Source organism: Xenopus tropicalis, chromosome 4 (genome assembly GCF_000004195.4).
Source record: "Xenopus tropicalis strain Nigerian chromosome 4, UCB_Xtro_10.0, whole genome shotgun sequence".
NCBI lineage: Eukaryota > Metazoa > Chordata > Amphibia > Anura > Pipidae > Xenopus > Xenopus tropicalis.
The window spans coordinates 62567044-62581680 of record NC_030680.2 but is presented as its reverse complement, the minus strand read 5'-3'; the positions used below and the strand labels follow the sequence as shown (position 1 = coordinate 62581680).

At 36.7% G+C, this 14637-nt stretch overlaps 1 protein-coding gene across 2 annotated transcripts in view; it reads left to right on the top strand.

Annotated features, from left to right (window-relative positions):
- slc66a2.2 (solute carrier family 66 member 2, gene 2) overlaps positions 1-9695 on the top strand; it is a 38722-nt gene extending 29027 nt beyond the window's left edge. The window contains exon 5 of one of the 2 annotated variants that reach the window (XM_012960456.3): positions 6176-9695. In XM_012960456.3, coding sequence (XP_012815910.1) covers positions 6176-6347 — 172 coding nt within the window. In that variant the 3' untranslated portion in view covers positions 6348-9695. 2 annotated transcript variants of the gene reach the window in all.
- The last annotated feature ends 4942 nt before the right edge of the window (positions 9696-14637 follow it).

Here is a 14637-nt window from a genome sequence, read left to right as displayed (position 1 = left end):
AAAAGTTCCGACTTGAAAACGAACATTTTGCGACTTTTTCGTATGTTTTGCGATTTTTTCGGATTCTGTACGAATTTTTCGTTACCAATACGATTTTTGCGTAAAAACGCGAGTTTTTCGTATCCATTACGAAAGTTGCGTAAAAAGTTGCGCATTTTGCGTAGCGTTAAAACTTACGCGAAAAATGCGCAACTTTTCGCGTAAGTTTTAACGCTACGCAAAATGCGCAACTTTTTACGCAACTTTCGTAATGGATAGGAAAACTCGCGTTTTTACGCAAAAATCGTATTGGATCCGAAAAATTCGTAAAGAATCCGAAAAAATCGCAAAAAATACGAAAAAATCGCAAAGTACCGATCATTACGAAAAAAACGCAATCGGACTCCATTCGACCCGTTCGTGGGTAAGTAAATCAGCCCCTAAGTGTTTGTGAATCATGCGTTAGTATTATTTCTGCGCGCTAATTAACACAATGCGGCAAAATTAATGCATGCGGTTGCACGCTATTTAACACACGCGATATGCGACTTAATGCATGCGAATCACGCATTTTTTTGCGCATCAATTTTAATGCAAAAAAGCATGCAATAAGCGTTATCGCACTTTAGTGAATCAACCCTACAGTGTCTAAAAAGCACACAGTGGTGGAAAAAAATGGAGATGACATCACTCTACGTCACCAGGCAGAGACAGCATAACAGGAATAAACAAATAATAAAAACACACAATAAAAACATAAAACTAAGTGGACAAAATAGAAAGTACAAGAGAATAACCACAAGGTCTAAGTAAAGTAACTCTTTTATAAAATAGAAACAAAGTATCAAAGCACACTGCTGGAGCTACATGTCAGGGATGTATCGTGAAAGTAACAGATTTGTATCAATCCAATCCTTATAGAAATCTTAACCCCATGAGTTATATATATACAGTATATATGTACAGTGCTTATAAAATCAATTATTTCTTCAGGGCAAAAGTACAGAGAATAAACACAAAGCCAGCCATTAAAATCACTTTGATTTAATTCATGCTGTGAAGAAGTCTATTTCTGCAGCCAAATTATTTTTAATGAAGTGTTTTTTTAAATGTGACATGATGTATTGTGTTTACGGATTATATTAGCTAAGAAGATATTGCATAATATATGATTAGGTGTTGTGCATATGTTGTCACATATTTTTATGTTTTGTCTCTAATACATTTATTATTTATTCCACTGGGTACCAAATAGTAGAAACTGTTATCACAGAGAGTGTGCATTACATTTATCATGTCTGTCACTGGGTTCACATTGCACAAGGGCTGTTGGCTTGTCAGTGCAGTACATGTACATATTGTTGCTATATAATTAACCCTTTTATTCCCATATTGACAGGCAACTTCACTGCATCACTCTTTAGATAGAAATACATTATTGTGCCCACTAAATAAACAAATACTAGGATTCAATGTAACAGGGCAACCAAGCCCATAAACCCATCTACTTATACCTAAATTATAGCTGACTCTACCTAGACTAGAGGTTTTTGAAATTTATATGTTTATTATTATTTGTCCAGGTCCACCCTTAGCTCATAACAACAGAGCTGGCAATATCTCCATATAGTATCAGAATAGTCACCCTACTATAGTATTCAAAAAGTATTTAGATCATAGTCTCATGTAGCAGAGGTTCTTAGTGGTGTGTGTATCTTTATCATCACCAGAAATTGTAACTGTCGATAATTTAATGGTAATATTTTGTGTAATGCACTATACTCAGAGCACAAGAGAAGGGCCAGCAAAACTTTCAGTGCATAATTTATAAACTATGGTTGTTGCAAATATCTCTTTACATCAGCAAATTCACTGCAAGTTTTTACACCAAGGACAACCTGTGAAATGTCTTTTTGCAAGAAAACGACCATTAAAAAGATCCCTTAAACAGCTCATTATAATGTAACCTACAAATTATTTCTTATGATTACAAATTCTTTTTACATTCTACCATTTTGTTTGTAAAGCAGTTTGAGACTGTTAAATGCCATGTGGCTGTTTAAATGCCATGTGGCCTGGTGGCCTAGATTTAGGGTACCAAATCACTTAAGATACCATTAACAAGCACTTTAATGGGCTGATTTTAAAACAAGGTGCCCATAGGCTGCCCCCCCCCCCAGATTGCGCATTTTTTTTATCTCCAGTGTGCCTAGACCCCAGTGCTTCAGATGTAAGCAAAGTTCAGATGCGGCTGCCGCTCCTATATGTGTACCTCCCTAAACCTGGGCCTTTGTGGCCTAGCCTGGGGCTTTACCAACTGCAGATAAATTAAATTAACATTAAATGTAATCTGTGCAGCCCTTCTATCTGGGTTTTCTAGAAGTGTCCCTGATCTTTCTATGGTATACTTAGTGCAGTTGTGGTTACTATGTGTCCACTTTCAAGAAACATTATGCACCCCATTTCTATATGAGATAGGACTTGTGCTGAACATTATTTTTGCCTATTGTTTTAATTAATACACTTCCTGTTATTTCCTGGCCCTGCAGAGCACAGAATGAGCTGAAAAAAACATTATCTACCACTGAGAGGCCCCTTGATAACGAGCTGCTCAAATGCTGCTGCTTATAGCAGGGAGGGGTTTGCATTTTCAAGGCTGATACAGAGCTCTGAAGAAACTGACCCATTTATAAATGGAGGTGGGAGGATGTTCAGTGAAAAACATTTTTCAAATTAGTGCTTTAGAATGGTAAAAAAAAAAGAAAATATGGATTTTTTTTCAATCACAAGCCCTGTTTATTGTGCTCAGTTTTAGAAAAGATGTTTTTAGGTGTATACTGTCCTTTTAAAGGAAACTTACTGTACAAGTTCCGTGGCAGTGTTGCTTCGCCCACATGTTGCTGAACTACTCTATAACTCTGCATTCTTAATCATATTATAAAGGGTTACATGGGAGCTGTTGTCTAGCAACCATACAAATACTGTAGATTCTTAACACTCAATTGATGCAGGAGGATCCTCCAGTGAGTATTCTCGAATGACTCTTTCTTTTTGGTTTCATGTGTTATCTACAAATGTTTAGTAATAACTAGAGGACTAACAGGGATGATTTTCATTGCATAATCCTCTTGCGTCTCTATTTCATTTTGGAATGCCTACACTGAAGATCTTGGGGTTCAAAAAGTTTTAAGGGAAAGTTTACAACCCCTTTAACCATCTAATTACACCTCCTGAATGAAAAAACAAAAGTGTCTGTGGGCAACATGGTGGTGCAGTTAACATTGCTGCTTTATGGCTGATTCCAATTAGGGCACAATTTCCGTTTCCACTCACACCCAAAAAACATGCTGAAAGTGTGTGTGACTTAGTAGGTGCCACTGCAATGTATAATATGCCCCTAGTGTGGCAGCCCCATAATTTAAACAAGGATTCTTAACCTATTGAGTCATGCTGTTAACAATAGTTTTCCCTGATCACATTTAAATGTATAATTTCTTCAAACAATAGAAAATAATAATAAAAATAAGGTATGTAACTACTGTTGTGAATAAACTATTATTGAAAATTACCACTTTTGTTGGTATCTGCCTGGAGGAGGTAAGTTCACTACTACCTCCTCTGAATTACCCATTGGGTTTTTAAGTGTTTTTAGCTAATTTTATCCTTTTGGCGCCTCTGTTTTGTCTTATCAAGGTATGTAACTAGTTCTAAAACTATTTTGTGTTGATTTAACATCTTAATTAGTGATGAGTGAATCTGTTTGGTTTGGCTTCGCCGGAAAATTCGCGAATCTTTCAAAAGATCCGCTAAATGGCGAAAAAATTGCTAAACGGCAAAAATGCTGTGCGGCAAAAAAAAATTGTTGCCCACGACTATTCTTTTGTCGCCCCCGGCTATTATTTTTTCGCACGGCTATTATTTTGTCGATTGTGGCTATTATTTTGTCGCACGGCTATTCTTTTGTCGCACGCAGCTATTATTTTGTCCTGCGGCTATTCTTTTGATGCCGCAACTATTCTTTTTTGACGCCGGCGACAATTTTTTGACGTGTGCCGAATTTTTTCATCCGTTTCGTGAAACAATCCGCCAATGGCGAAATGCGGAAATTCGCCGTAAATCCATGCCTGGTGAAACATTTCGCCTATCACTAATCTTAATTAGTGATGAGTGAATCTGTCCCATTTTGCTTTGCCAAAAAATTCAGCAAAATGTGGGTACCAAGCTTCTTTCACTAAGATTTTGGCATGGACAAGACCTTTTCCCCCTTATTCCCTATTTACAAATATGGGATTTGTTATCCAGAAAGTTTCAAATTAAGGAAAGGCCACTCCCATAGACTTCATTATAAGCAAATACATTCTAATTTTTAAAAATGATTTCCTTTTTCTCTGTAATAATAAAACAGTACCTTGTACTTGATCCCAACTAAGATATAATTACTCCTTATTGAAGGCAAAACAACCCTATTGGTTTTATTTAATGTGTAAATGATTTTTTAGTAGACTTAAGGTATGGAAAGCCAAATTATAGAAAGATTCCTTACTCATTTTGTGTATGTTAAAGAGATAATGTCACCAAAATTAAAAGGGTTTATTGTAAATGAAAACTGTAATAATTTGAATTTATGGGGAACAACTGACTGTAATGTAGAAATATTCCAGGGGTTCTATATACTGACTCAGAATAGCAATCTCACAGGACTCAGAAGGCAGAATCGATTTTTCTGAAGTGAAAGGCTAATTTATATTCAAAGCAGAGAGAGAATTTCACTAGGGATATTGGGCAGATAAACTGATTAGCTGACGCAAAGCAAATGAAGACACAGAACTAGTAGGCAATGGTAGAATGGAAAGTTTGTCCATGCTAAAGAAACAGTAAACCAATGGAAATAATTAGGAAATATTACCTACTAAATATAATGGCCGCAGACTGGCAAAAGCTTGGCATTGTCATGAGAAAGCATCTCATATCTGTGCATAGGAGAGCACCAATCTATTGTGCCCCTGTTGATGCATTATTTAGTTTAATGGTTTACATATTACCCTGGGAAACAGGGTAATATGTATTTGAACCAGACCTGATACTTGACATGTGACAACTAGAGATAGTACAAAGTTAAAAGCAAATATATCAAAACAGCAACAAGAGGGTCTCTGCACTCACCCATTATAAATATATATAGGACATAATGTGCATGAAGCTACCAAGAGTTGCCCTCCCCTATTTCTTAGTAGCTTAATTGCCTATATATATTGGTAATGTGGTAATGAGTGCAGAGGGCCTCTTGTTGCTGTGTGTATGGATTTTGTGGTCACATGTGGTTTAATGGCCTAAAATCTAGTGCTGAGCACAACTTTCCCTTGTTTGTTAAAAGTATATATATATAGATACTTTTAACAAACAAGGGAAAGTCGTCATCAGGATGATAGACAGGATGATCGTCTATCATCCTGATGACGATCCTGTGGTGATCGAAACGCGTAGATGGTATGCTGAAATAAATCACTGACCTGATTGATGCTGTAGCTGTGAGTGCTTTCTACTGTTGAGTTTGATGCATTATTTTTGTCAGCACCCAGCCTTTGCCCCGATATTGGTGAGTGTCGATTCTTTACAAGACTATATATATATATATATGTAAAAAATGCTGATGCACACCAGGAAAATTTTATCAAAAAAAAGATACTTAGTTTATTTAGATCGACGTTTCGGTCCTCACCCGGGACCGACGTTTCGGTGAGGACCGAAACGTCGATCTAAATAAACTATCTTTTTTTTGATAAAATTTTCCTGGTGTGCATCAGCATTTTTTACATATTTACATTGTTTATCTGATTTGCACCCAGGTTGTTATCCCTATAAGTGTGTGCCTCAGCCTTTTTCTATATATATATATATATATATATATATATATATATATATATATATATATAGTATATAAAATAGTCCATAGGGTGCACACCATTTGGAGCAAAAAAATGCACTGGAACAAGGACAGCACTCCTAGGATTTAAAGAATTGTGAGCAAAATGTAAATGCAAAAATAGAAAGGTTTATTACTCAACGTTTCAGTCTCACACAGAAACCTTCATCTGGAGTGAAAAACAAACCCAATATATAACAATATATGTTGTTGCTGTATACACAATTGATTTGTTGGTCTAACTGTTACTCTGTGGTGTTTTTCTCTCACCAGTGTGACGATGGTCTTGCTGTGGACAACGGGGGACTGTTTTAAAACTGCCTATTTTATTATTAAAGAAACTCCTGCTCAGTTCTGGCTTTGTGGAACAATACAAATATGTATAGACATTGCTATACTTCTGCAGGTGCACTACTATAATAAGGAGCATTCCAAGCATGGATAATGGAGATGACCTTCACAAAAACCTGGTGCCATGGTTACTGAATTACCATTTTGGATATACAAAGTATATGTTGTTCATTGTGGGGTATTTTATTGCTTAGGTTTTTTGAATCGGTCAATGTACCAAGCTGCGTGTTACTAAAAATTTTTAAGACTCCTTTTGATCCTTTTAAATAATATATAGATGTGCAGGCACAGTGGGTCAAGGAAATGTGGAGGCTACATACTGATTCCAAGTTTGCACTGGTGTCCTTTGCCTTAAATATGTATTTGTAAATATAAGAGGGGATACTTTTTACCCATACGGGGATCTGAGAATAAAGCCCAGACTGCTCCCCACAGGCACATTATAGGTCTATGGCAGCTTGCAGCGATCCCTCTGGCAATTACTATAATATCCAGATTGCTAGTCTGGGCCTGCTTGTATCTCCTACATGAAAAATTGGGTAGAGGTGATTCTCCTGATGTTACATAAAATATATATACTAAATAGAGATTCTCTTAATATAAATATATTTATATATACCGGTATATATATATTTTTTAAATATTTATAAACATTGTGGTATTGCAAGTAGCTGCAATGCAGTGCTAAGTGGAGAGCTGACATATTTTAATAAAGAAATGTAATTAACAAATTATCGTGAAAAATAGCCAAATACATTTTTAGGTGCTTTAACTGTAGAACCTATATCGCTACTATGGAATTTCCTTGTCCAGGTTTTTTTTACTCAAGGTAGCAAGACAGAGTTCTGTTCATTAAGCCCTTGGTAAATTAAGTCTCAGTAGTGAAGATATTGTTGGTACTGAAGGAGAACAGCATATGAGAACACATATGTGAGTAGTACACAGTAATATATATATATTATATATATATACAGTACATTGTTATTTTGTATTTCATTATTTCTTTAGACTTTACTTAGGGTATGTTTTTAGCTGTGCGCTCTGACTCATTCTGCTTCACTCCCTCCTTCCAGTTCTTCCCCAGATGGCAGCTTGTGGGATAGAAGCGATTTGCGCCAAAAACCAAAGAAAACATCTTAGGAGACAAATGTCACAGCAGAAAATGGCAAAGTGAATAGCAATCAGTTCAACTGAGTTGCAGGGTTCGGGGTTAATTAGAGCCTATTGGCCAAATATATACAGAAACTGTGTTTTATTCTAGGGCAGTGCAATAGTTGACACTAGCGGCAAAATGTATTAAAAAATAAATTTGTTATTTCTATAAAACCTTGACCTGGGACAACAGAATAGAATGAAAATAAACCGAAGGCATACATTTATTTGTGTTCTGTTGCTGCATTCTGTTTTAATATGAATACATTGTGCTGTTTTCTGAGAACTTTCCCCAACAACCACAATATCATTACTTAATGAGATTAACTGCCCTGGCAGTGATGCATTTGTATATATAAAGAATCTGCCCCCATAGCTCTATTTGATTGTAAAATACTATAATTTAGCATTTTATGCTTTTGACATTTTTTACGCAAAACAAGCAATTAGTACATTTGTTTCCCAGCACTTTTATTTTGTATTACCAATGCCTCTTGTCTGCCACAGGATAACAAAGGATTTAATCAGTCAGTTTGTTAGATACACCTCAGTAATTATAATCTTTTACCTTGAACCCCTAGGCGGCACTGCCCTTTACCAAAAACACACCAATCCCTACACTATTCTAGTAAGAGCGGCTCATCTGTCCCAGCAATCCCTTAAGGCCAGTCTAGGCTATGCACAGTAGAGTAAAATTGCAACCTATATGTAAAAAGCTGCACAGACCAGGGCCACAGCAAAGATCCGCAGGACAAGAAGAAGCTTACAATAGTACCCCAGTTAATAGGAGCCCTGGGCAAAGTTGTGCATTCATCTCCCTGTGTTAGATAAAGGCAAAATGGATGATATAGCTCTGGCAGCCTTAATTCCAACTGGTGTATCTCCTAACATCTGTACAACATGGTTTTTCCAAATATTGCTGGACTACCAGTCCCAGCATTCTGCCATGTACTGCAAATTATCAAAGGTAACAGCATCATGGGAGCTCTAGTCCAGCAGCCATAGAGATGGATTATTAAAGCAATACTACATAATAAATCTTCCCTCCAGGGCCAGTGGCCCAGTTGCTGCAAGGTGGTCTTTCAGAGAATCCTTCCTCTTCTGTTTGCACTTGACTCTTTGTGCACCCCTCAAAATGCAGCACCATGCTCCTGCCATTTGACAGAACCCCATGCTTGACAGCGATTCATATTCTTTTTGAATGGAATGGACAGTTTTGAGCACATTGTACCCCTGTGCACAGGCAACAAAGGAGACCTGTGTTACATTACAAAATGTATGTCTCCTTAAAAGTGCATTAACATCTGGAGACTCACGAGATTGCTATCTTCATACTACAGTATGTTATTGGCAACTAAATGTAATATTATCTATGTCTAAGTGATAATTAGTGTTTTCTCTTGACCCAGAGGCAACAAGCAGTGATCATGTGATAGTCTCTCTTTGAATCCCATCTTAGCATGGAGGTCCTTAGGTGGAAGTAGGCCTCAGTAATAAAGGAGAAAATCAAGCCCTAAAGTAATAATTCATTAGAGAAGTACTCAACTAAGGAAAAATGGTGTGAAGGTAGCAATCCCCAGGTAGCACACATGTGTAAGTGTAGGGGAGGGAAGAGTTCTGGAAAGGGACCCAGGCTTCCACTGTAGGGAAATTATTACACCTTTTGTCAGGTTACAAAGAAAAGGTTCATGTCATAAAAGAATGATATATGAGAACAAAACAGCAGATATTTGTTATCCCATACATATTTTGTACAACAGACTCCAGAACACTCCCGTTTGCTTCAGTTTGTTCACAGCTGGGTTCCTCCTCAGGCAGATTTACAAAGAGACAAATAAAGTGCATATTAATATGTATGCCCTTTAAATATTAATTTTTTTCTAGGTATAGAGAAGCTACTCAACACGGGGAGTTATTTTAAAATTATTACAGACATCATATTAATGTGAGTTGGCACTTACAACAGTGCTTGCAATATCTGATGTAAATGTGTATAATATTCTTTGATTGTTGTTCCGTTGGTTTAGTGGGAAGGGCTGGGAGCAATTCTTATGTTTAATAAACATGTAGCCCCGATGATGCTTTTCATATTAGAAGTATTACCAAAGAAATTACCACTTCAAGACATTGTTGGCTAGAATTTCTAAGTAGTGTTATGAAATACACTGCGAATATGTATATCAAATAAAAGCAACAGAATATACAGGGTAATATAGGTGCAAATGAACAATATTTAAAATATGTAATTTGATACCAAATTCTGAAAAAATACATTGCTGGTTAAACTGCATTTGCTTCTCTGACGAATTTGCCTTTGTCTATTATTGTGCCTGTGTTTTACAATGTTTAATGAAATCTAGCACCCAAGTGATTGTCTTGCAACACTTATATTTACAATAATTTCTAGTGCCACCCTGGTATTATTTGAACTAACGTAGTGGGTCATTTTTAATATGACCTATGTCCAATAGTAATTCTAACTGGGAAGGAAATATATGAATGTATAATTAGTTAATTAAATGATAATACAGATGTAGGACCTGTTATCCAAAATGCTCGGGACCTTGGATCTTATGGATAAGGGGTCTTTCAGTAATTTGAATCTCCATATTTAAGGTTGACTATGACATGTATATATTCAATATTTATTATTCAACAGCACTCACGACTCTTAAGAGCATGACTTGGCTTCCTCAGGCTCTCCCAGAACTGACCGGCCATGGAGCAAACTATCCTCCATTGGGTCCTGTAGCATCCAGCTGTAAGCATTGTCAAGAAGATGCTGATCCATTGAGGCAGTATTTCAAGTTAAAGATCCCTTTATTTGTTCATCTTTAAAAACAGTAAGGGGCACATTTACTAACCCACGAACGGGCCGAATGCGTCCGAATGCGTTTTTTTCGTAATGATCGGTATTTTGCGATTTTTCGCAAAATTTTCGCGACTTTTTCGTAGCCATTCCGAATGTTTCGCAAAATGTTGCGACTTTTTCGTAGCGTTACGACTTGCGCGAATTGTCGCGACTTTTTCGCAGCTTTCGTGCCGAGTACGAAAGTTTCGGATTCATTCAAGCTTCAGTATGGTGACTTTTTTTGGGCCAGGTTGGAGCTGCAGAGTGCCATTGAGTCCTATGGGAGGCTTCCAAAATCATGCTAAGTCTGAAAGTTTCACCCGCCGCTTACGAGCACTCAATACGAAAAAGTCGCGACAAGATACGAGCAAATTGTAACGGTTACGAAAAAGTCGCGTCAATTTACGAAAAGTCGTAACGGCAACGAAAAAATCGCAAAGAATACGAAAAAGTCGCAAAATGTTCGTTTTCCAATCGGAATTTTTCCAATTCGGATTCGAATTCGTGTCTTAGTAAATCAGCCCCTAAGTGTTAGACAACATATAGAGCCACCGCATAGGGATATACTCAGTCACCTGACACATTTCAAGCCTCCATATGGCTCTTCATCAGAGGTGGAGTTACTTTTAGCAGATTGTCTTATATATCCCTGTGAGGGGTTAACATGGGGTTATATAAGACTATCTGATGCAAGTAATTCCATGTCTAATGGAGGCTTTAAACCTGTTAGGTGACATTGTGTACATTGTTACTCTATATAGTGACTGACATTACTCTTTTTAAAGATGAAAAAGTAAAGGAATTTTTAACTTGGAATACTGCTTTGTGACAATGCTTTACAACGGTTTCATTATTGCAGAGAGAAATGAAATATATTTTTAAAAAATTGTACTATTTCATTTAAATGGAATTTAAGGGAGATGGCCCTCCAGTAATTTAGAGCTTTCTAGATAATGGGTTTCTGGATAACGGATCCCATACCTGTACTTAGTATAAATCACAATTAATAATTAATCATGAATTGATTTGATAATACATTTATACATTGGTTGCTTTATTAATAACCACCATTATGGGCTGCTTTTAAGTAACATGAAGTGTGTGCATGTGTAAAGGGAAACTGTTGTATGAGGCATTAAAGCTCAAAGGCAGTCATCTAGCACCTCTCAGAATCATTAATACTCAATATAAATCGCTAGGGGGATTTAATATTCGACTACTCTTCCTCACTGGGAATCCTGAGAGTTGCTAGATCTGCAACAATCAGTAAATAACAATCACTGTTAAATTGATAATGACTTCAACGAAGGCAACATGCGGAAACAATACATGTATTGACTAGCAGTACATTATTAATATACTGTTAAAAGACAGTCATGAAGGTTTCATTAAGTATTGCTGTGATAGAGAAAAACAATTTAATTCTTTCAGGAGATAAGTAGTATTAGTAATGGATCAGTCATGGCATTATGGTACATTTAGAAAACAGCTCATTAAGTGGAAGAGAACTATTTTTACATGAATAGATAACCTGTTTTAGCCCCACATAAGTGGTTTCGTTGCAACTCTAGACAGTAACAAGAAAAATAAACAAATAGCCCAGAAAATACAGTTAGTAATGGTTATTGTGACTGAATAAGAAAGGAGCCAATCACTTACCAAGCAATTATAGAGACCACAATACTGTTAAATCAGTGATGCTTCGGCATTCATGGTGAATGGAGTTACTCTTATGCCGGAATAATTCCACTCCAAGCAGAAAATCACTTTTGAGCAAATTCAAATCAGTTTACAGAAAGCAACAATGGACATTGCAGGCATATTATAAAGACGTTCTGGGACATACTACTAATCTCTTAAATGGACTTTTAAAGAGATTTTTATGTATAGGAATGACAAAAACCGCAGAAATGGAGATCACTTTTGATCACAGAGTACTAAAAAAATCAATTATATGTCTGCTCTAAGAGTGGGTAATATTTCCTACCTTTCTTTTCTTCTCAAGTTTAGCAATAGTTAAGTTAATATACAGAGAGAACTTTACAAAGATAAGAGCAATAACACAGGGAAAAATACCTTCTTTTTCTTTATTATAAAGAACTTTACATGCAACACAAGGTACTGGTGTATTATTACAGGGGTAAATTACATTATTTAAAAAAAATAAAAATGGATTGGGAGATGGCCTTCAGTAACTCAAAACTTTCTGGATATCAGATTTCTAGATAAGAGGTGCCATACTTGCATTGTACTGCTGTTTTCTATACAAGTCGGAAACCTCCATTAAACTGTAAATATTTAGCATTGTGCCATTGGGAAGATCTTCCAAATGCCAAATCAGATGTATTTTTGTGCATATAATAAAATATGTTTCAATTATATTTCTCAATATTATGAAAAAATTATTTTAAGGAAAACTATACCCCCAAAAATGATTACCTAAGCAACAGATAGTTTATATTATATAATATAATATTTATATTATATAAACTGACCTATTAAAGAATTTTGCAAACTGGAACATATAAATATATATCAGTAAATATTGCCCTTTTACATCTCTATGCAGCTCTATCTGTAACAGGAAGTAGTGTGGAAGCAAAAGGCAGAGCTCTGTCCATTCATTGGCTGATGGGGCCTAGCATGTATGTGTGCCTTGGCTTGTTTGTGTGCACTGTGAATCTTATGATCCCAGGGGGCGACCCTTAATTCTTAAAATGGCAATTTTGTATTTAGGAGTACCCAATAGCACATACTACTAAAAAAGTATATTTATATGAAAATGGATTATTTAGATGAAGCGGGGTTTTACATATGGGCTTGTTTATGCAATATATTTTTATATAAACCTACAAACCCCCGGTCGGGGGTATAGTTTTCCTTTAAAAGGCTTAGGTTGTTATAAGCCCTTGTCCACCGAGTGTCAATGAAAATGTTTTACACATATTTATTATTTATTATTAAAATTTATTTATAAAGCGCCAACATATTCCGCAGTGCTGTACAATAAGTGGGTTTCATACATTGGACATACAGAGTAACATATAAAGCAATCAGTAACCGACACAAGAGGTGAAGAGGGCCCTGCCCAAAAGAGCTTACAATCTACAAAGAGAAAGGGTTGAGACACAAGGTGTGGGAATGGGCATGACCAGAGTTGTGAGAGGTGTGGCACAGGGTATTGCTTTTAGCGGCACACTGAGGGTATGTTAAACTAGATTAGGGTAAGCTTCTCTAAATAAATGCGTTTTTGGAGATCTCTTGAAGGCAGAGAGATTGGGAGAAAGTCTGATAGTTTGTGGGAGCGAATTCCAGAGAAGGGGGGCAGCCCTTGCAAAGTCTTGAATGCGAGCGTGTGAGGAGGGAATGAGAGAGGAGTTGAGGAGCAGGTCAGTAGAGGAGCGTAACAAGCGGGTTGGATGGTACCTAGAGATAAGTTCAGAGATGTAGGGTGGGGCAGAGTTATGGACTGCTTTGTATGTAAGAGTCATTAGTTTGAATTTTATCCTGGATGGTAGGGGAAGCCAGTGCAGAGATTGGCAGAGTGGCATGGTATTTATGTCCTGATCCCAAAAATAAATAAATCTTAAGGAAACTATTCAGATATACACACTATACAAATATACAATTTCTACCAGGCGGAATAAAAATTGGGAAAAATGTGTATATCATGTAAGTTTTATTTATTCTACATTCTTAGATATTTATACACAAACAGCATGGCAGGTTACTTTGAGATGGCTGCGACTGGCTGACAAATAATTGCTATCTCCTGGCCTGGAAGGTTCTTCTGTTTGCACAGTGTATACTATATAGCATGTATGGCTGATGCCACACAGGCGTATTCTTGGCAAGCCGAAAAACACCTGCTGAGAATACTCCCCGCTCCTCTACATTTACCCTACCTTGTGCCTGCACCCGAATGAATGGAATACGCTTGGGTGCAGGCACATGTAGCTGACATCCGCCAAAATATCATATCTTTGGCGGATATCGGCTACATGTGCCTGCACCCAACTGTATTCCATTCATTCGGGTGTAGGCACAGGTAGGAGCATATGGCGGTATTTTCGGCAAGCGATTTTCGGCAATCGATTTTCGGCTTGCTGAATATATACACCATACGCTCAGTGTGGCATCAGCCTATAGGATTATTATTAATTCCTGGATTAGCAAATTCGTTTAAGAACTTTACTGTATAAACATGCATTGATGCAGGTTGGTTTTTAAGGTGTTTCCCTGCTCTAACAAATGGGGTACATAGAACTAAATTTAAAAAAAGCAGTTATGAACCCACTAATTAAAAGTATTTAAAAAATGTAAAAAAAAATAGGCCAGGCTGTAGCTGAGACTTTAGGACCCATTTATGAGCACTAAGCAC